The sequence below is a fragment of the Rhyacophila brunnea genome, unplaced genomic scaffold, assembly GCF_057557595.1.
Source record: "Rhyacophila brunnea isolate RB1 unplaced genomic scaffold, BYU_Rbru_1.0 scaffold_2, whole genome shotgun sequence".
Taxonomy (NCBI): Eukaryota; Metazoa; Arthropoda; class Insecta; order Trichoptera; family Rhyacophilidae; genus Rhyacophila; species Rhyacophila brunnea.
Genome location: NW_028232859.1, coordinates 57,062,158 through 57,088,356, shown reverse-complemented (window position 1 = coordinate 57,088,356; position 26,199 = coordinate 57,062,158). Strand labels below are relative to the sequence as shown.

Below are 26,199 nucleotides of genomic sequence, written 5' to 3'. Positions count from 1 at the left end.
ATTCTCACCAACTATTAAATCGTAATATAATCATTTAAATATAAATAATAATATTAAATATTTTTTAAAGTACCCATAAGTACCTAACGTCTATTTATTTTCGAATTCCGTGGCGTCCAGTTGTCCCGGTGCCAAATCGTCCGAGACCCTATATTATGAATCAATCAAATCAAGCGCCAACACTATTGCGTTAGTAGCTGAATCGTTTCGTGTACATAATTGTTATTTAAAGTCGACGATTGCTTACGGCGATCGTTGGATCTGATTTTAATTTTCGAGTCCGCTGGTGTAATTATGCCTTTCTTTATACAGGAAATGAATTTTTATTTTTTATTTTTAATGCATCAAAACAAGTCTTCTTAAGGTCGATGACAGTTAGATGCTAATATTATAAAATATAATAATTTATTTTATTATAATATTATTTCAAATATAAGATAATTAAATAAATAAATATGTTATCGTATTTATGTAAAAATATAACCTCGGTAATAAGTACATAATCGATAATGGCAAACGATTAAAAAAATAAATTTATTTAAACTTTCGGTCAGATACGACGTTATCAGCGTAAAATAGTGAAAGAAACGTAGAAATATAATATTTTTAGGTTGGTACACAATGCAGACAAAAATATAGAATTCGTGTTATTAAAATGTTCGATTTTTAAGTGCGCGCTTCTCAATTCCCGCGTCACCCGATTTTGTTGTAAGTGCGTTATTTTCAGAATAACCTACTAAGAATGTAGAAAATAAGCTATGCAAGTTCCATTAATTGGGGTTAAATAATATGTTGAAGAAACCTTAGAAGGAGCATACACGTTTGAATGTGATGGATGACAAAAAAGGACTACAGGGTCCATAACTTTGTAGATAAATTTCAAATAATTTACAAGGTTCACTTGGTTTTTTCACCTATAAAAATGTCACATATCGACTGCTTAATCTGCAAAACGGTGTTAAAGAGAAAATATAACATCTAACGATCCATTTAACACTGTTATCCAAGCTATGTGGATGACAGGCACCGCTAGCTCAGGGTACTGGGTTTTCGCACTATCTCTCTGATGAATTCCAATCCTGTTACGGAAAGGATCATCGGAATCAAATGGTATCCGATGTACATGTTTATCATACCGTTGCAGCAGTTAATTGCGAGCACTGAAAACTAAACTCGAATTGGACGCCAAAGCCTTTTCTGTGAAAGAAAAGAACGTAAAAGAACATAATACTATAGGATACAATTAAATTAAATGAAACACCGTGATAATTTAACCTCACTGTATTTAATATGACATTGTAAATTAAAAGTCAATGATACTATATCGTAATAACAACTAATTACGAAAGTTCATAAGGTCGGTACAATGCCGAAGTGAAATCACCATCGTTCATAAACGACGATGTTATAATACATAAACGAAAATTTACGTTACACAAAAGACGAACTAACGTCTGCAAACTAAGATATTTATACAATAAATCCTCAGAAACTTAACCTAGCTTAAACTAAATATCCACATGTGAGTGAGGTTATAATTAAAACAAATACTTAAGATTAATTAATAATAAAAAAAAAAATATATATTTACAACCGCATGACGGGGGGATTCCGCCATGCGGGACTCGCTGAACCAACGTCTTCTTGTGTCAAAGGTCAACCAGAAAAGAATTGGATTCGAGCGGGAATTGATCGGCCGACCCAGCGTTGCCATGTCTACTGAAATTTCAGTAGATCTACTGATATTTTTCATTTCATTTCACAAAATTCCCACCAGCCGGGAAAAAAACTAACCATCTTTGAAAATTTAGGAATCTGCGGCCCGTGGCGAAATTTTTTCTTCTAAAAAAACGAGCCGACCATGAAAAATAGGGAACCTGCGGCCCGCGGTGAAATATTTTTCCTAAAAAAAACAAGCCAACTATGAAAAATTGGAAACCTGCGGCCCGCGGCGAAATATTTTGCTTAAAGCAGAAATCTACTGATAATTTGTCGAATCTACTGAAATTTCAAATTTTGACTTGGCAACACTGGGCCGACCATCGATTCTCCCCACCACTTAGGCCATCCTCCCACGGCGCAACTTATGTCCGTCGAAACTGAAACTAAAATTCCAACCAGTATCTAGCTAATGTATTTCAATGGCGGCTCGCTGACGGCGAGACTGGAATCTCTCAGCTTCAAAACGGTCGCGAAGAGATGCGACATGCTAGTCGCGCGGTCTCTGAAGTTTCCAGTCACCGTAAAACAGTAGTACCAACATCATTAGATTTCGGTGAAAAATCATATTTTATTACCAAAATTGGTAGCACTTCGTAAAGCCGCTAGCGTCATATCGTAAAAACCAAAACAACCAGAGACGTCAAAAGTAAATATTAATCGGAAAATTAAAATAACATAATTGTAAATGCTGCAGCGCGCGTATTGTCAGTTTTTGTACAACACAGCTGACAGTCCAGTTTGATAGTTTGAGGTTATGTGATTATTATTTCAACTGGGTTTCAGTAGCGCCGTGTGCGAAGCATCACATTAGTCAGTTTATGAGTTCCTTCACAAACCAGTTCCATCAGATTTCAGTCGCGCGGTGGGAGGATGGCCTTATCAAACCCGGCTGCTCGGAGTACCAACCGTAGGATTTCGTGTTGCACGCGAGAGAAAAACCTCTCTACTAATTAAAATTGTTAATTAGCCCGTAGGTGACGTCTGCAACGTCACACCGGCTAACTCTATTTGGGAAAATTGTTCAGGAAGGAGAAAAAACAAAATAATTTAACTAACTATCAAGCGGAATTTAACAATAAATTCCAAAAATACGCTTGGATTTTTTTACAACTGCACTATGAATTAATATTGGAAATTTGATATTTGGGTACTTGGCTGTTTTGTTTGGAGAATGATACTCGTACCTAACGAATTTATTTGTAGTTTTAGGATATAAGGAGAGTAGTTGTTATTTGTTTAGTCAAACACCCCCGTTATTATTTTATATTCAGACGGTTGCTTCTGTATGTGACATGTGATATTGTATGGGCAGTGTTGAAGGAAAACTCGCGTGGATATTTATATCGTATATATGGCACAAATACATTAGTGGTATTACACTGCAGATAACATGAAGTTATATTAAACTATGTTTTTGACTTTTGAGTGTAAAGGCTTTGATTCTTTTAACTTGATAATTTGGAAAAGGGCTGAGTGCCCTTGTAACCTTTACGTATATTAAAAGTCTGTATCATTCAACCTGAATCAAACAAACGAAATGGGACCGTTTGGTTTGGAACCGTTTGGTAAATGTCCACGGAAACGCTTTTCTGACGACTAATTAGTGTTGCCAGTACTTAAAATTAATTCATAACATATTAGTCTCTAAAACATAAACATATTTATTGAAACGTCAACTTGTTATGAAATTCTAACCTCCTATCGTCGTCTACAATAATACAAATTCGTATTCATTCATTTTAAATGTACAAAATATATAGAATGCTTCGTGAATAGGTTGCCATTTAGTTAATTTATAAGATTTATAGGTATGACAAGTTTTTAAAAATTACTTTTGATAGGAGCTTTTTATAATTGACCACTTGTTCATGTCGACAGTATGATTTTGTGACTAAGATGACAATCGAACATATTAAATTGATAAAATTCGTTAGGTAGGTAAATAAAGATCATTCCGGGTTGATTTAACATAGTTTGTAGCTTAGAATCTCCGTTAAAAAATATAAATAAAATGAAAATAAATTCTTGGTCTGACATAATAATTATAGTAATGATATTAAATCGAACTCTTTGCATAGAAAATATGGCTGGATTTTGAGATAATAAGATCAAAAGTGGCGTCTTGTTCGCGTATGATTACTTATAAATAATAAGTATTGATTATTAATCTATAATATACATAATTCAAATAAACTTCTATGGTGTAAATGTCTAACATATTAATATGAACAGCTCACGATATATAAATGCCGAATAATTCTTATCAACACTTTTGACAGATTGCTATTAGTCTATGTTTCGTCCGAATCGGTTTGACGTTTCATGTCAAACCATTTCTGATGGCCGAGAACGGTTTGATTTTCAATGAAACACTGAACCAAATGTCAAATCTCAAACCATTTCCGGTCTACTTTCTACTCATACAATTTGTACGTATATTGTCTATGGTTTAGTTTGATTTGTTTCATTCAGGTTGAAAGATACGAACTTTTAAGATCTCTAGAGTCTAGACAACTGCCATTTCCGACTCGCCACTGTATATGCTCTAAACGCGAGCATTGACAAAAACGTGTCAGCTGTAGAGTTGGGTAATTTTGTGTGAGCATAGAAAACATGCTTTGTAACAAAATACCATCAAAATCTCATGTTTGGTCAAACGAGCAGTTGGCCGGTTTGCAGATTAAGCAGTCGATATGTCAAACTGAAATTATTTTTGGCGATTATTATAGAGAAATGTGTAGCGGAACAAAATGAGAGACACTCTTTATATTAGTTTTTTTTTTTTTAAATATTAATTTTATTATTAGTTTGGTTACTATTTGATGATGATGGTTTGAGGAAGAGATGAACTGACGTGGCTGGTAGTTGCTGACGGAGATGGCGAGTTTACTTGACAGATTGTCAGGTACAGGGATACAGTTATACAATTGTACACTATAACAGAGAGGTAGATATTATTTTCCGATGTACTGAGTTTTCTAGCAAGATACAAGGTGGAGTGAGTTTATCGAGTAAATATTAAGAAGAAACTGATTGTTCTCTCGCGATAGCCTTTTATTGAACCCATTACGATGGAAAAATTCTTACCTCAGTATATCAGACACTTGGTAAGAAAATTCATTTTGAATATAATAAACATTTAATAAATCTCGCTGAGGTAAACAAAGTGCTTACTAATAGAGATTGCAACACCAATACCGGTATTTCGGTATTTCCAATAATTGAATACCGGTATTAATACCACTATTCGTGAAAAATATAAAAAACAGAAACCAATAAATATATATAAAAGTCTCTTTAAAATATTAAGTACGTAATATTTTATAGCAAAAATATCTAATTAAGTAGATATATTATGTAACTTTTAAAATAGGTAAATGTAAGATATAGTAGAGATGTTGATGTATGTATTATGTAGTTGAACCATTGGGACTTTCTTCTTCGAATGATCTTTCAAGAAATTTATTTTATGAAGTGTTCTTAGACGTCTACGTGCCCACTGGTAATTCCACATTTTGTTTTATGGCACTTTTTACACTAAACTTAGCAACTTCTTTCAATTTATTCCATAAGAAGTAAAATTATAAATTCGCCTCTAGGGATGATATTGTTACTAATGATTATACAAACGAACAGTAGGTATTTAAGTGGAATTTTAGATACATCTAAAAATAGACATGAGTCTAAGACCCGCAGTATGTACCTGCCTACAATGTAAGAGCGGAATGCAGAAAAATTTGTCATAACTAAAATTTCCTTAGCAGAAAACACTATGCAGAGACACTGTCCTTAAGTTAAGATCATTTTTATTGAAAATAATACCATATTTAAAAATTCTCGTTAGGTAAATTAAGTAAATTATTTTATAATTATTAAACGATGACAAAAATATGACAACTGCATTTTATAAATGCAATAACTATAAATACATATTAATATTTAATTATAATACTCTTATGTTTCCGTTGTCATTATACGTGATTCCACAGGCACCACAAGATTTTTTTTAACATGGTAACACTAGCATCAAGTGTCATTCTTCATCTGGTATTTTGTATTTCTGCGGGCTGGCGTATAAAAATAAAATAATATTCTGCAAGTACATGCCAAACGAATTAACACTATCAATATCCATATTGAGATACATTGTTAAAATAATTCTAGTGTATGGACTGTGTTATAGACATGCGAATTTATTTTGACAGCAGCTGTCAGTGGTAAATAGTAATACAGAAGGGGGCGTGTTCATAACAAAAGTAGTCTATGGTTAAGGATTCCTTAACTCTATACTCAGGATTGTCTATAGTTAAGTCATGCTTATCGGCGACTTATCCTTAGGAACGAAATCTTAGATTGTGCATTCCGCTCTAAATGTATAGATTTGCAAATCTGCACAAGTCTTTACTGCTCACCAAAGTCGAAGGTCAACTGAAATAAAGCAGACAGGCATAACCCGACAAAAAAATTACAATCCTGTTAAACCTTTTATATTAATTTATAATTGTATATCCACTTTCAATACCGAATATTATATCGGTATTGTCTGATTTTTAAAACCGGTATTTCGGTATCGAAAAATACTGGGATATCAGTTTTGGAATACTTACCGGTATTGCAATCCCTACTTACTAAGTTATAATTTGATTGTGTGAAAATGTATTATAAAGAAGTTGCAGAGTACCTAAAACTAATAAAATAAATTATTAAATGAATAATATTATATGATAGCGATTCGTATGTCATGGATTCAGCTGACACTGCTTGGTTCTCACAGAACCACCGATGGCCACGTTAGTATACATTTTATATATTGCTAGTTTATTATGATTAAGATTAAGACGTTTTTTAAGGTAGGTAAGAGAAGGAAAAAACAGGAAATTTCGAAATATAAATAAAATAATAATATATTGTTTGCCAATATTTTTTAATTAATTAACCATGTTATTATCGATTTAAAGATTATCATAGATAAGTGGATTGTTTATTATGTCATTGATATTGTAGACATCATCGCCATTATTTATCGGTCTGTTTTCAATAATCACATTGTAGAATTGTTATTAGTTATAGACATTCCGATATTCCGCTCGTGCACCCCTAGTTCATCTTTAGACATCGTAGATGGCTTCGATTACTCTTTTTTTAATAATCTCCTTGTAAAATTTAGCCGATGCTTTAGGAGTTCTAGTTCTTTTTGGAGAAGTGAAATCTACATGGTATAAACCGAATCGTTCACTAGAAAGAAACAGATTTTTTTTTTAGTATTGTAGTAATTTAAAATCTTGTAAATAATTTGAGTTTTCTTTTATTTAACGGATAAGACACAAGATTTCAGAATGTAAAATTCTATATACTGAATATACATCATTTGAAAACATCTCATGCATAAACATTCAAAAAAAAATCATTTTGTAGAAAAAATATGACACCCGATGGGACTTGAACCTGTATCTCCTGGATTACTTTACTTTAGTACTACTACTAGTTAAAATAATTGTCATGATCCAATAAGATTCCGGTAGCTTAATTGTAAAAGCACACTGGCCCGAATCCAGCAGATACAGGTTCAAGTCCCGTCGGGTGTCGTATTTTTTTCTACAAAATGATTTTTTCTAGTGTGTATATGCATGAGATGTTTTCAAAAGAAATGTATTTTTATACGATATAAAAGATTAAAAAGATGCTCAGTTAAAAGATTAATAACGAGTGACTTCCTCATTGGACGAGTGGTAAACTGTCCGAATACGAAACTTCCTGTCACGGGTTGTATCACCCTGTGGTAACTAAAAAAAACAAGATATTAACGGCCCACATGCTCAGCGTACGTCAAAATGGAGCTTTTATGCTATTTTCAAAGCATGATCCTAGACATTCCTTAAACGGTGTAGATAATCTATTTATCTATTTAACATATTTTTGAAGCCTTATTATCCTTTATATTTATTTTAAACATTTGATGACTGCATAAAGTATTTTTATTACATAAAATGGTATTCTTTTCAACCTCTCGCTCTAATGTTTTAGAATATAGTCATATTTCAGTATGTCCATGTGAAGTGGTGTTAAGATTTTTTATATTTATTAATTTTTAAAAGCATTTATAAAACCATTAGTAAAATTTATGTCGACAGTATTATAGTAAAACATTTACAATAAAAAATTATATTGATAATCTCTGTGATCCCAAATTTGACAAGAATTAGGCATTTCATTAATCAAAAAATGGGCAAGATTTACACATTTAAAGATACTTATTATAAGCTATGTCTTTTACCATTCAAAGTGTGATAAACATTCTACGAATAATGTTTGCTTTATAATAATTATTGACCTAAGGATAAGGTAGTATTTTTTTGAAATACGCCATTTCTATTGGCATTCCCCAGTGGCTAAGCTACAACATACGGCCGTAGACATAAATTGACAAACGATAAATGAAGTAGGGAGTAAGATCATAGTAACGCGCGTGTTTGAACATGTACCGTTTTTTGAAAATTCGGTTAGGTAGCATAAAAGCTCCATTTTGACGTACGCTGAGCATGTACCCCCTTAAGCGAATGGCTGACAGAAATGACATATTAAAAATCTTAAAAATCTCTTTGTAAGAAGCCAACATCCACTGTAGAGCCAGTGTTGTATTTTCAACTGTAGGTGCATATTTGAAATAAAGTAGGTATTCAAAAAGCACAACCTAACGTGGACTTACACAAGTAATCATATTATATTATATTCATATTGAATACCTATACATAATGTGAAAACACCTCAGATATATACCTACTAGAAAATATCTTTTGAAAAAATGTATATAGATGACAGCTGTTATCTAGATAGAAAACTCGGCGCTTTGCACCTCGCGGGGGGCTTCGCCCTCCTGGGCCCCTCAGATGATGGTTACTTAAATCTTGACGGCTAAAATTATTAAACATGGATACATGCTTTGCCTACAGAGTCTCTGAATGGTTGTCCAGATTCGAAAGAAAATTTATTTATGTCAAAGTAACCGAATCCAAAGGATTCAAACAATTGCACTTTTATGAAAATTAAAATGTATGAACTCGTATAATAGTAATGTTGGTGCGTAAGTATTTGCTACACATAATTGTTAGAAGTAATGGTCAATATGGGTTTATGATAGCTGAAATAAGTTTTTAATGTAATTTTTAGAATGAATTTTGTCGATGTGGCGAGCGAAGATCAAATCGATGCACGACCCACCACGAGTAGTTGAGACAGCTGGATTTGTTATCAGCACGTTTCTTCCACGAAAGTGATGAAAATGTTGGTTTTCCTTTTTCACCTTTTTACTGCACTGATACGCCTCCTCGACTGATTACCTCGCATTAAATTAGATCAGATGATTTTCACTTGTATTAATATATGTAGTAATAAATAAATAGGTAATATTAATCTATCTTCTATAATATATATAAAAGAATTAATGTTTATCTGTGTGTCCCGTATGCGTTCCTATACCATTCATCTGATTGCGATGAAACTTTGGTGAGTTGTTGTGTGCACACCTGCAAAGGTTTCTCAATTAGAAAAACCATCTTCTTCTTCTTCTTCATTCTATCTTCTTTTATCCGTATGGTTACGATATGGTTATGAACTCGTATAATAGTCATGTTGGTGCGTAAGTATTTGCTACACATAATTGTTAGAAGTAATGGTCAATATGGGTTTATGATAGCTGAAATAAGTTATTAATGTAATTTTTAGAATGAATTTTGTCGATGTGGCGAGCGAAGATCAAATCGATGCACGACCCACCACGAGTAGTTGAGACAGCTGGATTTGTTATCAGCACGTTTCTTCCACGAAAGTGATGAAAATGTTGGTTTTCCTTTTTCACCTTTTTACTGCACTGATACGCCTCCTCGACTGATTACCTCGCATTAAATTAGATCAGATGATTTTCACTTGTATTAATATATGTAGTAATAAATAAATAGGTAATATTAATCTATCTTCTATAATATATATAAAAGAATTAATGTTTATCTGTGTGTCCCGTATGCGTTCCTATACCATTCATCCGATTGCGATGAAACTTTCGTCAGTTGTTGTGCGCACACCCGCGTATAACAATATTCTTCTTCTTCCATCCTATCTTTTTCTATTCGTATGCGTTCCTATACCAAATTTGGAAAATCCATGATTCTCACATGGACAGCTGTATGTGGCCTACTCACCCGTTGAAACGTGTACGCAAAAGACGGAAAAACAAACAATATTGTGTATCCATAAGCACTTCAATAAACAGAATTAAAACAAAAACACTTGCTTTCTTTGTGTGGCATTGCAACGCATGCCGGGTACTCCATAGTTTTTAATAAAAATAGAACTTACAAGTGGCTTAATAAGTTCTCTGCAAGGTGACAAAATGATTTTTCGAAAAATTCTTAATTTTCGATGATCCAATAAATAGATGGTAAGTATATTTTAAAACTTTACATACGTGTATCCTTTTGTCCATTCGAAACTATCCATCAAACTCCAAGTAGCGTATGTTGTCACATTACAGCCATCGTCAATGGCATCCAGTAATGCATTTAAATACCCTCGATAGTAGTCAACTCTTCCTGTGTCATTCAGCGTACCAGGGGTGTCAGAAAACCCGTTCTCAAAAATCATTATTTCTGGATTGTCATAAGTGTCTTTTACCCAGTTGAGTAGCTTGCTGAAACCCCATGGAACAACCTAAAAATAGTATCAAAGTATTTTTCATAATAAGTATTTTTCGTAGTGTGGATTTCATACATATAAGCTCTCGATCGCAAGCTTTTATATTTTTTGTGGTAGCAGTAAAATATTCATAGAAACACCCAGGCTATTAAATCACATAGATAATAGATGTATTGTGATATTGTGACCTCACTATTTTATTCCCACATTAAATAAGTATATTATCTGATTATGCCTAAACATAGAAAAATATAGCTACATCGCAGCAAATAAACGTTATGTATTCCAAGCAGGCCCGATTTCGGACTAAAGGACATGGATTAAGGGACCTAGCGTCTTAGATGATTTCAGCCATCACAAAAATTGAATTGGAGAGAAAATTGAATTTTTCGTGCAATAGAATCGTAAAATTATTATGAAATAATTACAAGATAAAATAACTTTTTATAATATACTTACCACGTTTTTAAATTTTCTGTTGAATCATATAAACTTGACAATTTTATGTGTTAATAATTTACGACAAATAAGGCAAATAAATGTCAACAAATCATTTTTTTGCTATTTTGCAACAAACAAACAAATATAGAATACTGAAACGTCATTTTGATTTCCATAGTAACGCACGTATATGTTAATAATTTAGTTGCTAGGACCACCCCTTTAGCAACCAATAATAGTGGATTGGATTACGGATTTCTTCCGAAATTACTTTTCATACAAAACAGAATTAACTGAAAATGAATTCAATTCTACTTAAAGATGGCTAAAAGTATTAAAAGAATGCATTGTGTTCTGATATATTCTAAAAGTTTCAAATGTCTAGCTAGTCGGGAAGTTAGTTAAAAATCGATTGCAAGATTTGTACTGAATAAACAACCACCGGACAAACAATAATACGAGCTAAGAAAAACGTGGTAAAATCGATCTAATTATTCAATTTCGAAGTATACAAGAAATCACATTAAACTAAAGGTTATTTGTATCATGGGGCGTGTACTACAAAACAACATTGTTAGGTAAAAAAGCGGTAATTCTGTATGTTAACTAAACAAGCTATTATTTTAAATTTGAAAAAATATATTAACGATTGTTCTAATCGTCAGGTAAGAACAATGTAATCAAATGATTAATTACCTAAGCAGTTTGACTATTACAACTGTAATAATTCTGACTTACTAGAAAAATGAGATTATAAAAAAGTTGTTTAAAGTTAACAATTTATACTGCCGTATACAGTTAACAGCTTTGTGAAGGAGATACATTATTAATTGCAACCGGTAACTAAAGGCCTCGTGCACGTGGTCTAACCTGGACTTGCACTATTAATATTATAGATATATATATAGGTATAAAAATATACTAACGTCATAAACTCCATATGTTTTAGGTCAGAGCAGAGAATAGGTATAAAATAAATACAGCGATAAATTTCATCAAAAAAAAATCTCAAGTAAGATATTTGAAAACACCCTTACGTATAACCATTCACTTTTTGCTCTTGTCCAATTTTTATCAGGGTAAATATCAACGTTTAGATCATCACCAATTGATGGTTGTTCATATCCTAAGTTTTTTGATGGCACTCTGGCCATTCTTGTGGTGTAGTGGTTCAGTCCAAAGAAGTCATAAGTCCCTCGAATAAATTCCACTTCTTCTTTGGTAAAACTTGGTAGTCGAGATCTACTGTAGCCTTGCTCTTGACTTCGATTGGCGATTGCCTCCCTCATCACACGAGGATAGTTTCCTTCTTTTGAGAAGATTGGATTGGCATACCATCCCACCTGAGATATCAAAATCAATAGATCAGTGTTGTTTGGGAAGTTTTTGCGAATTATATGATTAAGAATATATATCCATTATTAATTCTACTCATAGATGCTTATATTTTATTGATTAAATCAGTGAATTCAGAAGTTTTAAGGTGATGGGTAACAATAATAAGTAAGTAATTCTAAATCACATATCAACGGTACAAAACAAAGCAGTAACGTCCAACCACTGCTGCGAGTTTCTTTGATTATCTAAAACCCCGTCATTCTAGGCTAATAAAAACAAAAGTAAAAATAAAAGTTCTTTTTGCGTTGATATTATATTTATTGTATACTTAATACATAATTAATATGTTTATTAAGACATAACTAAATTGCATAGCATAGTAGATATTATCTTTGTTATAGAATGTTAAGCAGTGGCGAAGGGTGCTTGTTGAAGGTATATAGGCACCTTTTTATAATAGATATTATACGAAAAAAGACCCTACCGCGTTCGAATTCGGGTTAAAAAAAATTGAACTGTCACAAAAGTTGGACGTTTTAACCGCAAGGTTAATTTGCATAGAGGCCAGTGCGTCGAAATGAATGTTAAAAAAATTATATCTCTATAAGCAGTAGTGCGCCCGTTAGGCTTAAACACCAACAGCCTCTGGTCATGTGGTAGTATGACACTGGATTTTTGACAGTGTGTGTGTTGAATTAATGGAAAGAGAAAAATGGGCCTAATGATGGGCCTAATAGTTATTTAATATCAGTGTATTGAAAATAGCGCGACAATTTCACACAGCTAGCGGGATTTGAACATTTGACCCAACGATCAGGGTGGTAGCACGCAAGCCTCAGTAATTGGTAGCATTAGGTATAGACATTTAATAAACAATCATGAAATAATTTGCATTTAAAGAATTAAGACATTAACAATTAATTATTTTTCACTGACCTGAAATTCGATGACTTTGATAGCTGCAGCCACATTTTCCGATGCATTGTCGCCAGCCTCGTACCAAAGTGCACTCAACGTCAGTGAAATTTTTCCTGATATCAAATGTGTATACTATTTAAGTAATTACTTTAAACAATCAAATTGTAACCTAAAGTTTATGTGACATATAATAGCTGCATAATATCCTATATACTTATAAATTATATTTTCATATAACAGAATACTATTGCGCAAATATCAATACATTATTTTGAATCATAAATTAAGAAAAGGATCTTACCATTTTGATGTGGTAGTTTAAACTCCTGATGATACAAATGATAAACCCTAGCATGCGAAAGAATGACTGTATGCGCGCATAAATAGTCTCCGATTCCCGCCATTTTCAAAGCCGGCGCTAAAACACTATTTCCGTATCCGCCGAGACAAATTAGTTCAGGCTCATTGAACGTCAGCCAATCCTTTACCCTGTCACCAAACATTTCAAAAGCGACCCTAGCATAGTCTTCAAAATAGTTGACCATGAGAGGGTTGGTCCAACCGCCGAGCTCTTGCAGATTTTGCGGCAAGTCGAAGTGAAATAACGTCACTATCGGGGTAATATCATTTGTCAAGAGTTCATCGATTAAGTTGTCATAATAATTGACACCGGCCTGATTTATTTTGTTACTAAAACCACTGGGAAGTATTCGACTCCAGGATATAGAAAACCGATAAAAGTCTAAACCAAGTTCTTTCATCATCTCAATATCTCTTTTATAGAGATGGTACGAATCGCAGGCGATATCACCATTTGCTTTCTCATCTACGTAATCTGGTCTTGTGTGAGTTATGTGATCCCAAATATTTTCACCTTTCCCTGAAAAATATACATAATAATACTGTTTATATCATTATTAATAATTTTTACTTCACACACTATTATTGTGTAGCATAGGTATTACAGATCCTGAAGAAATGCCACGCATTTGTAATAATCTAATACGTACAAACTATTTTTAAATTTTGAGGCATTGTATGATGGTTAAAACTCACTGGTGATGTTAGATAATGTAGGAGTTTGGATGTATTTCCAAGCTTAGGGGACTGATAATAGTCTCACTCTAGTCAAGCTGCAGTGACCAGGTATTAACGGGAGGGGGGGGGGGGGTTCGAAATGGACCGGAACGCAGTTCGAGTTCTTGAAATCTCTGAGATTACCTCGTGCAAAAAAATAATGCATTCCGGTTTGTAAATTATTACACAGCAAATAAATTCACTGACTTTTATATATTATTTATTTATTAAAACGTTTTTTTTAGGCCGTATTCTTGTTTGTCCGCTAGTTTTTTATCCAGTACAAATTTTGCAATCGATTTTTAACTAACTTCTCGACTAGTTAGACATTTGAAACTTTTAGAATATATCAGAACACGATGCCAATGCATTCTTTTAATACTTTTAGCCATCTTTAAGTAGAATTGAATTCATTTTCAGTCAATTCTATTTTGTATGAAAAGTTATTTAGGAAGAAATCCGTAATCCAATCCACTATTATTGGTTGCTAAGTGGGTGGTCCTAGCAACTAAATTATTAATATATACGTGAGTTACTATGGAAATCAAAATGACATTTTAGTATTCTGTATTTGTTTGTTGCAAAATAGCAAAAAAATGATTTGTTGATAATTGCCTTATTTGTCCTAAATTATTAATACATAGAATTGTTAAGTTTATTTGATTCAACAGAAAATTTAAAAACGTCGTATATAAAAAAGTTTTTTTTATCTTGTAATTATTTTTGTATAATAATAATATTCACAAAATAAGAAAAATATATTTAAATTTTCGAAAAAATATCCATTTCGAGCCCTGGATCGACGACAGGTAATTTATTGTCCTTCATAGTAAATCTATTGACGCAAAATGATAATTAAAGGTAAGAGATAAATTAAACTAAGATCTTTCACTCTAAAAGACATATCAATACTTTATTAAATATGACTTATCATGAATACTGTAGCATGACCGCTATATTTTTCATCGTCATAGACTGTACTAAATACTTTATGCTCAAACACCATTGATATGTAATAATCGACTAAGTTTAACCGTCATTCAGAGAAAATCCTTCAATCTTTAAAATCAGCCTCGGAAATTTATTAAATATATTGCTCAAAAAAGATTTTACCAATGCATTAGTTAGACGAAAAGAAAAATTAAGATTAATTATTAATGAAAAGAAATTACCATCTTCATTCCATCCACCTTCGACTTGATACGAGGCTGATGCGGCACCAAATCTTAACTCTTTGGGAAATTTTCGTAGCAAAGCATCGCTACCAAGACTTATTCTGAGGGGTAAACAGAGGTAATTTTTAACATAAACGGTTAAGTTTAGTACAAACAAATCTTAAATGTTTTGTATAATAATAAATGTTATGCAGACTATGGTATCAAAATAAAGAAAATAAATTGGGTAGGTACTTACATTTCGAAAAATATGCATAACATAATTCCCAATCTAAGCATAATTTATTTGTATTTCTTACTTTACAGAATCACTGTTACTCATTAGAAACATCAAGTAGAACAGGATAAAAATGATATGTAGGTAACATTTTTATATAAAAAAATCTTGAACACAGTAAAAAATAAAATCTTATATTAATGCCTTAATGCATTATAATAAGTTTTCTAAGGTTCATTGACAGTAAGATGTTAAGTGACGTTGAGTAAATTACATTATAATTTATTATATTATATTTATTTAATTTTATTAATTATTTATTATATTTATTTAATAAAACTCCCGATTATGATCCAAAGTATGTATTTTTTTCGCAAAAAATATAATACAAAATTATGTTATTAATTAAATGCAAAAAAATTAAACCTAGTTCGATCGCTTTTTATAATGATAAAAAAATGAAAACATGTTTGCAGGTTTTCCATTGAATAATATGTAATTTTGACAATACTTGTTTCATTTTAATTATGTAATATATTATTATATTATTGGATTAAAGTGTAGTAGAGTTACGATGTATTATCGACAACATCACTAATCATTCTGTGTTTAATAATCTCGCTGTAAAATTTCGCTGATGCTTTGGGAGTTCTAGTTCTTTTTGGAGAAGTGAAATCTACGTGGTATAAGCCGAAACGTTGACTGGAAAGAAACACAAAATATATTATTAGTCGGTTTGAATAAAACAGTAAAATTTGTTCATGTAGGTACCGACATATTATTATAGAAAATAAGATGTTTATATATGTATGTATTATGTTTATCTGTTACAGCGCTCGAAATGGACTGGAACGCACCGGAGCGCAGCTCCTGTTCGTAAAATCCTCGAGATTATCGCTCCGTCTCGTGGAAAAATAAAAGTTGCATTCCAATAATTCGTAAATTATTAAAAAGTAATATAATTATTTACATATTTAAATATAATTTTTAAGGTTTACACGAAACTTATTGGAATCATATTAAAATATAATATTTATGACGTGATGTAAACCTCAATTATTGTCATCAGACCTTGCTGATTATGCCCAAATCTTGCATGACACAAAACTGGCCCGTTAAACTGTCTAATCTTGACAGGTATATAACAAAAAAAAGAATACATACACTATTTTTATATAATACTTTTATAAAATTATTACATAAATATGGTAATATTTTCGGAAAATTATCGAGCGCTCCGGTTCGTAAAATTGTCTATTTAGAACGCTGATCTGTTAAGTACAAATTACACGGGTGGACCAACGACTGGCACCGATCATCGGACCTAATCGTAAAATATCATTTCGAATTTTTATATTTAGAATAATTTATATTACAAATTTATATTGGCAGTGAGGACATGTAAATCGTAAAACTGACAAATCAGCGAAATGTCAGTCTCGCGTCTAGCGTGCTCTGTCAACCAGTTTGACGTTTGATTCAATAATTACTTTATTCATTGTTCAAAGTTAATACAAAAATAATTCGAAATAAAAATAATATATTAGTTCATACATTCAATTACTTTATATGTGCACAAATCATGTGTATAATTTTTTTGCGATGGACTAAAAAAAAAATCGTCGAGTTGCTGCCAAGAGTTGGTAAGTCAATAATTTCTTGTACACATGCAGTTCGCCGTATCACACTTCACCGTGAAATGTTGTGTCGGAAATATATGGCCGTTTATTAAAGACCGTCCAAACTCTTTGGGTCGTATAGTACTGACATCAAATTCATGTCTAAATAAAACACGGTTCTTGTCGGTTTACACTTTACAGGAGGCCAGCATCAATTTTTTTTTGAAAATAGCCGATATACTGGATTAATTGTTGTTTTGGGTCGTGTCATTAGGTTTGATTAGGTTTTCATTCTTGAATTCATGAATTTTGCCAAAATCAGCTTTTAAAATTGAATTGTTCATATTGAATCTAATATAGTATACGGTCATCTCTTTCCGATAAGAAAGCTCACGGCGAACTGTGCCACGGTGAAATATTTTATATACAATTTACATGTAACCCAATAATTTAGGTATTTAGAGTTAACGACGGATTATGTACCTATATATAAATATATATGCTAGAAAAAGAAATCAAGGTCATCCGATATATAGGTACCTAGCACATAAAGCACAATGAAATTAGCATTATGCCTGATTCTAGAGGGCATGTCAAACATCAAATTGGAATTACCTACTCCATAACATGATTTTGAGACTTACCAACTTTTGGCAGTGTTATGTGTTTCGATCGTTTAGTCTGCACTAAGATGGCATTTGGTTTACTTATTTTTTTAATAGTAGAAACATATTATATAAAATCAGAGTCGAGATAAAAAAAATGGTACTTGAATCGTTGCGTGTAATAATTGGTATTTAACATTTTTTCACGACCCTACCCTTTTTGACCGTACTAATAAATTTGTATATCACTGCCATAGGAAGATTTATTTGTAGTTTAAGTATTTTGAAATTTGGTACATACGTGAGTCCTCTTTTCCACTCAAAATTGTCCATCAAGCTCCAAGCAGTGTACGCAGTCACATTACAACCATCATCAATGGCATCTAGTAAAGCATTCAAATAGCCCCAGTAATAGTCTACCCTTCCCGTATCATTTAGAGTACCAGGTGAGTCGGAAAATCCGCTTTCAAATACTATTATTTCTGGATTGTCATAAGTATCTTTCACCCAGTTGAGTAGTCTTCTGAAACCCCACGGAACAACCTAAAAGCCGTAAATATGTGTTCATGAATTATTCAAAATCGCTATGTTTTGCAGCTGTTTATATTCGTATTACTCGTTGTTTTTATTTAATAAAACGCATTTTTCGTAGTACTTATTCCACTTTTAATCAATAGATTAGGACCGGTTTCGTCCGCCTCAGAGGGACATTTTCAACTATTTATTGATTAAAAGTGGAATAAGAACTACAAAAAAATTGCGTTTTATTAAATAAAAACAACAATACAATGCAGTTCCACCATGAATTGACAGTTAACAAAATAAAAGAAATTATTCTTATTAGGTTTTTTTCAATTGGCTCAACAATCCGGCGTGAATCAGCTGCCTTACAAAGAGGTTTCTCAATTTTTTTTTTACGAGAAATGAATGTTAGCTACTCGGTCATAGCATTATTTCATTGCATATAATAAAAAAAACATGTCTAAACATTGCAATTATAAATATAATTATATCTACCAATAAAAAAAAATACTATTTATTTAATGTTCAGCGTATTTAAACATTATAAACTAATATAAAATAATACATGTAGCTGTGGATAGATAAGATCTGAGCAGATAGATAAACACAATGAGATTGCTGATTAAATAAAAAAAAAATATATCGAAAGAATCTTTACATACATATAGCCAGTCGCTTTTTGCTCTTGTCCAGTGATTATCGGCGTAAATATCAATATTTAAATCATCATCGAACGATGGTTTTTCATGCCCCAAGTTCTTAGATGCCACTCTGGCCATCATTGTGGTGTAGTGGTTCAGTCCGAAGAAGTCATAAGTTCCACGAATAAATTCCACTTCATCTTTGGTAAAGCTGGGCAATCGAGATCTGCTGAAGCCTTGCTCTTGACTTCGCTTGGCGATTGCATCCTTGATTATCTGAGGATAGTCTCCTTCCTTTGAAAAGATCGGGTTAGCATAAAGCCCCAACTAGAATATTATAATAGAATTACGTTTTTAAAAAAACAGGATATAACAAAAGATTACAAACATAATACAGTAGTAAAACCAAACTCTGGTACGCAAAATGCTTAATAGGTAAACAATTATAATAATTAATCGCTGCATTGCTGATCACTTGGAGCATCCTTAGTTCGCTTAGGTATAATAAATGATCCTACACGTCAGTGTAGAAGCGACAATGAAAATATATATCACGTTGTTTGGCAATGACCACTTTATGATGGTTAAAGACGAAGGCTCCTTGAAAAATTAAGAAGTCAAAATTAACATTATTACCACTTAAACTTGAGATATTTATAGCTCGACCAAACATCAAAAGGTTTCTGTGTATTCAAATGTGTTCCACATGGTTGAAGCTAATATGTAATATTGTGTAACTACTCATTATGCATAATATATATATATATATATATATATATATATATATTTGCTTTTATGAAATACCTGAAGAAAAATGAATGGATTAGCTAATTATTTCCATTTAAGAAATAACAGCCGATCAAAGATACTTATAAATCACTGATAGAAGTGTAAAGTATGAAACAGAATGAGTAGGTACTTATAGATTAAGATTTTTTTTTGTTGATATAAATACAAACTAATATATTATATATACATATATAACAAAAAATACGTGAACTTAGCCAAGCTAATGCCAAAATTAATTCGAGAGAAACGTGCTACCTATGGTATATAGGCCCACACTAGAAGGAGAAGAATAATCTATAGGACAAAACCTTGGGCTACGTATCAAGAGTGGATAGACCACAACCGCTGAAGGGAATCCTTGATACCAGACCGAAAGTCGGAGGTCAACTGGTAGACCCAGATTGTGGCGGGTGGACCGTATCAACAAGAATGCCAGAGCGGCAAGTGCAGATATATGGAAGATACTTGTTCACTGATAGTAATGGTTATTCAATACATAATTATTTAGCTGATAGGGTAGGGGGGTGGAGCTGATAGGAGGCTATGACCCGCACTGAGTTGTTTTGTAACATTATATTCTTGGCTGACCTGAAATTCGTTGGCTTTGAGAGCTGCGGCCGTATTTTTCGGGCTATTATCAGCAGGCTCGTACCAAATCGCGTTCAAAGTTAGTGAAATTCTTCCTGTTATCAAATTAATACACAATTAATTCAGCCGTAGGATCTGTAGTTTAATACCTCTCCTGTCCATTTTTCTATTATTTTCTGCATTGTTGCTGCCAAAAGTCGCAGGCGATTCATCCGGAAGCCCCGAGTTTGATCTTGGTAAGGTCACAATAATATCGTCTCTGTTCTGGCAGAACACACTAACTGGAGAATACTAGTTTTGAGTAATTTGACTTTGAAATTGTTAAAATGTTTGAAATGGTCTATCATGTGAGTTTATTAAGTAATCGTAAAAAGGATGACTTTAAAATAAAGACTGTTTATTTATTAAAAAGGTTTCCAGACGGTAAAGTTTTAAATAAGGAAAATTTTGGTATAACTAACTCAATATGTCAATTTTTCGAATTAGTGTCTTCTACCAGAACAGTGACGATATATTCATGTAATTTTCTCAAAGCCTGGGTGTTTGTGATTGTTTCTTTTCTATTGCTTGACAAACTACTGTCAATATGGCCTACTGTGGTGTTAAAAAGAATATAATATATTGTGGGGTTGCTGCCAAAAGTTGGCAAGTCGATAGTTTAGGTATTTAAAGTTAACAACAAATTATCTTTCTATATATAAATATGTATGATAGAAAACAATCACTGCCATCCGATAGATAGAACATGCACATAAAGCACAAAGAAATTAGCATTATGCCCGATTTTAAGAGGCATGTCAGACTTCAAATTGCAATAATTACTCCATGACATGATTTAGATCAAGTTTTGGCAGTAATATTGATTTAATCCATCAATTTTTTTTATTTATTCCTTGCCAATAAAAAAATACCGCGATTGTTATATCTCATAACGTGTTGATAATTTATTTGAAGCATTATTGTTAAAAATGTAAATAACTGAATAATCGGTACAGTACGGTTATGAAGAATACAGCGTACATACGAGTAACATACATTTTGAAAATACCCGATATACTGGATTATTTGTTAGTTTGGGTTAGTTTAGGCTAGGTTGGGTTAGGTAAGGTTAGGTTAGGTTTGGTTAGGTTAACCTAACAAATAATTCAGTATATCGGCTATTTTCAAAATGTGTTTTCCGCTGTATTCCTCATAACCGAACTGTACCGAATAATCTTATTACCTATTATTGAGAATAATGATTTACGGAAAGCATCTCACCATTTTGATGTGGTTTAAACTCCTTGTCGTATAAATGATATACCCTGGCGTGTGAAAGAATAGTCGTATGTACGCACATATAGTCTGCTATTCCCGCCATTTTCACAGCCGGCGCCATAGTATCCCTTCCGTATCCGTCGATACAAATTAGCTCGATTTCATTGAACGTCAGCCAGTCCTTTATCCTGTCACCAAACATTGTAAAAGCTACCCTCGCATAGTCTTCAAAATAGTTCACCATAAGAGGGTTGGTCCAACCACCGAGCTCTTGCAGATATTGCGGCAAGTCCCAGTGGTATAGTGTCACTACTGGGGTGATATCATTTGCCAGAAGTTCGTCAATTAATGTGTTATAATAATTAACACCGGCCTGATTTATTTTGTTACTAAAACCGCTGGGTAGTATTCGACCCCAGGATATAGAAAAGCGATAAAAGTCTACGCCGAGTTCTTTGAGCATCTCAATGTCACTATTATAAAGATGATTCGAGTCGCAGGCAATATCACCATTTGTATTATCGTCTATAAACTCTGGTATCTTGTGAGTTATGTGATCCCAAATATTTTCACCCTTTCCTATAACATATAGTTGTAATTAAAAATACTAATATTATAAAATTATTAAGACAATATTTATACAAATAAATAGTACGGCTTGGGCTTTGACCACATCCAATATCAATAAATAATTCCAGGATCTGGATATCTATTTCAATCCGTAGAGTCATACACCTCGAGGCACATTGGTCATTGAATATCATCGGTTACATGAAAACCTAACCTAATCTAACCTAACAATTAATTCAGTATATCGGCTATTTTCAAAATTTGTTTGCTGCTGACTTCCTGTAAAGTGTAAACCGACAAGAACCACGTTTCATTTAGACATGAATTTATTGTGTGTCAGTACTATACCACCTAAAGAGGTTTGACGGTCTTGAATATATGGCCATATATTTCCGATACAACATTTCACGGTAAAGTGTGATACGGCGAACTGCATACGTACAAGTTTCCGGACACGAATATCATCTACCCATTTAGCGTAGTGGCTGGATTTGATGATGTAGATACGAGTATTGTGTACTTAAAGTACATGTAATTTCATTAGAAATCGGGGTACCTACTTGTCGTCACCGTTTCATGTCAGTAAATGTGATGAAAAAAAAAATATTGGCATTGTAGGTATGAGTGACAATTGTTTTTGTGATTTTTGACGACTCAACTAGAGGCTATCAGCCACGTTGCAGTAGCCATATTTGATTATTCAATTATTCGATTGCAGTTATAAACAAATCGCAAAGAATATATATAATCCATCTTCTTCTTCGTCGTTCCCTCATGGACGAGGATCGTGACCACCACAATTTTTCATATATGTATATAAGACTTTCCACCCATCTATTTTTTATAAAATATTTTTTATGAATAGCCATGGAAATCGTATTTCATAATATTCGATTAGATTCTATAATATCACTAAAACAATCAAAGGTTTTGATTTCGATTATTTTTTTAAATCGTTATACCAAGGTTATTTATGTCTCAAACAACATAATATATCACTTATAAGTAGGTATTAATAATATACTTACTAATTTTGATAGTATCAGTAAAAGCCACAGTAGATCATTTTTTTTATATATAAAATCAGATCTTATAATTTCATTGTAAAAAAATTGAGGATCCTGTCGTTTTTGTTTCAAAAATATATATTTAATCTATCATCTGATACAATACTTGAAAATAAAAATAATCCCTTTAAAACTAAGTTATAATATTTCATTAGTTCTCAGAAAAATCTCTTAAAATTGTATTTTTAATTTCATCGACCAACAATCGATTTCATATGGAATCGCTTTTAACCGCACATTTCTATTTTACAATTCATGATTAAACCATGCGATACACGCTGTGCGATTATACCATAATCCACTTTCACAGATTAGATTTTTTTAAATATGCATACTCTGTGGTCAAACCCCATTAGTTTCTGACAATTAGTGGAGCACAGGCCCATGTATCTTCGCTTTTATTCGCTTTAAATATATAATGAAGAAAAAAGAAATACCATCAGCGTTCCATCCACCTTCGACTTGATAAGAACTTGAAGCGGCTCCAAATCTGAAGTCTTTAGGAAACTTGCGTTGCAAAGCAACACTCCAAGAATTTATTCTGAGAAGTAAAAACAAAAAGAAATTTAATTTTGCCGTCGATGTCATCAAAATGTCAATAAATTTTAGCAAAACCCAGCAATTAATTTAATTCAAAATGGTACTTACCCCGCGAAAAATATGCACAATATAACTCTCAGTTGCATTGCTTATTTTTTATAATATGTCGTGCTAGAATAACTGAAAAACTAGTCAATGTAACCTATTAGGAATATTAAGTAAAACAAGATAAGGTATGTATTATACTAGTATAACAATCTTATATGAATAATTTTATTAAGCGGATTTCATTTTATCTCGCACAGAGTAAATACAGTTTTATTATAATTTTGATGCAATAAACCATGTTTCCTTGTCATCACACAATCTTCTGCATGGCAATTTATGCGGTGTGATCAAAAAGTTCCACGACTTTTATTATATCCCGTGCGCTATATGACGTACCTATCCGATTTTATTTCTAATATTGGTAACCACACATATCTAACATGTACCTATTATGTAATAAACTATTTTTTTTATTATTTTTTTCTTATATTGAATATACTTAGTTTGACAACATTTCAGTTCCGATATATATGTACTAGAAAAATCTTTTTGAAAAAATACGACACTCAGCAGTACTCGAACTCAACAATTTTTTCGTAATTAGGTGGGACCCACATGGTTCAATTATTGGTAAAGCATATTGGTACGAGTCCACTGCTTTCGAGTCCCGCTAGATGTCGTATTTTTTCAAAATGAATTTTTCTTAGAAGATTTTTTATATCTGAGGTGTTTTCAAATTACGTATATCAATATACACATTGTGTCAATGTTCTGCCAATTTGAATCCGTAGTTTGTATTTGCCAGGCAATCATCATCATCAGGGGCGCGACAACCCGGTGTGGGTCCTGGCCTCCTCCAACAGCTCCCTCCACCTGTTCCTATCCATTGTAGCCGCTTTCCAATGCGGTACCCCCAGAATACGGTAGTCACTGGCAGCTCCATCCAACCAGCGAATTTTTGGCCTCCCTCTTCTTTTACGTCTGCTTACGTCTTACGGATTGCTGGAAATCACTCTCTTTGCCGGTTCATTGTCATTCATACGGTGCACATGACCTAGCCATCGCAGTCTCCCAATCTTAATTGATTGAACTGCGCTGCAATCTTCGTACAGCCCGTAGAGCTCAGCATTATATCTTCACCTCCAATTGGTATTTGACAGGCAATAATAAGATGAATTTTGGTGTCTTTGGTGATTTTTTTAAATTTTTAAAATGATGAAACAAATATGTTAGAAATGAATTAAACCGTAGTAACATGGTGGAAATATTTGAAAAGCTGCCATGAAAAAACAAAACAGTATTTATCGCAATATGTCGATAGGGACTACTTTGTGGGGAATCATATCAATATTTATGTACAAGTACATATTTTTTTTTGAAAAATATAAAAGAATCTGGGAACTTTTTGACCAAACTGCGTATAAGCCAATTCAATCCAAATTGCCACAATTGAAATATTATCAGACGGCTATTTACATACCAAAAAATATTATGTAGGAAATAAATGCAAATTTCATGGTTGTGACGTATGTGCTACAATGCATCTTCATGTTTTGCTCCAATTATCGCCCTTGTATCATTCGTCCACCGTTTTCAAACTGTATTTTGTGTACCTGGATTGTTGTGTCATCGCTTTGTATTTCAGATGTTATCGGATTTCAAAGTAATATTATTGTTGTGATACCGCCACGAATTGTCGAGGTTATGGAGACCCCCTTTATAGGTCGAGGTGACCGAAGAATTTTATGTCAGATTCATGTTTAATAGAAGTAGATAAGCCTCATAGACTGTTTCTTTCTGTTCGCTCAACTAAGGGCGCGCTTAACCCATGGGCTAGACCCGAAAGAATTACGAATGAGATGAAAACAATAAAACATATGACGATTAATGAATTAACATTTAAGTAAAATCAAATATGGAAACTGTAAAACTATAATACTGTAAAGACCAGCAGAAGGAGATACTTATGACCCTCCACCACGAAGAAAGGGATAGGTAATAGAAAGGTTGGTAATGTAAAATGGTAAATAGTTTAAAGAAATGATTTTATTTGAAAATAAATTTTTGCAAAATTCTAACTTAATAAGTAATATAGTTAAGTAACTGTTTATAAAATAAAAGTAACTTGAGAATTTAAAAAAGGGCATTAACTTTTATGAAAACGTAAAATTAATTGAAACTTCTTTGCATAATCTCACTAGTAAAATTATCAAGATATAAAAATAAATGTTGTGAAATTTAGCTTTGAACGAAATAAAAGCTTTGTTTAGAAAAAGTTAGCAAAAGCTAGAAGCAGTTATGAAAGTAGAGCTTTTAAGGAATTAATTAGATACCTACATGAAAATTTCAGTGAATTTAGAAATTAAACTGAGGACTC

The 26,199-nt window shown here is 32.6% G+C and overlaps 2 protein-coding genes across 2 annotated transcripts; both read right to left on the bottom strand.

Moving 5' to 3' along the window:
• Positions 1–6,720: 6,720 nt before the first annotated feature.
• On the bottom strand, positions 6,721–15,681 carry LOC147072573 (myrosinase 1-like). Its single transcript, XM_085947334.1, has 7 exons — positions 15,659–15,681; positions 15,357–15,460; positions 13,409–13,987; positions 13,126–13,220; positions 11,889–12,194; positions 10,184–10,425; positions 6,721–6,957 (listed from the first exon to the last, which is right to left on the bottom strand). Exons 1-7 carry the CDS (start codon positions 15,679–15,681, stop codon positions 6,831–6,833), a joined length of 1,476 nt encoding a protein of 491 aa, XP_085803460.1. The 3' UTR covers positions 6,721–6,830.
• Positions 15,682–15,924: 243 nt separating this feature from the next.
• Positions 15,925–24,039, bottom strand: LOC147072572 (myrosinase 1-like). The gene is made up of 7 exons (XM_085946369.1): positions 23,883–24,039; positions 23,672–23,775; positions 21,601–22,176; positions 20,341–20,435; positions 18,985–19,290; positions 18,102–18,343; positions 15,925–16,278 (listed from the first exon to the last, which is right to left on the bottom strand). Exons 1-7 carry the CDS (start codon positions 23,918–23,920, stop codon positions 16,146–16,148), a joined length of 1,494 nt encoding a protein of 497 aa, XP_085802495.1. The 5' UTR covers positions 23,921–24,039; the 3' UTR covers positions 15,925–16,145.
• Between the last annotated feature and the right edge of the window lie 2,160 nt (positions 24,040–26,199).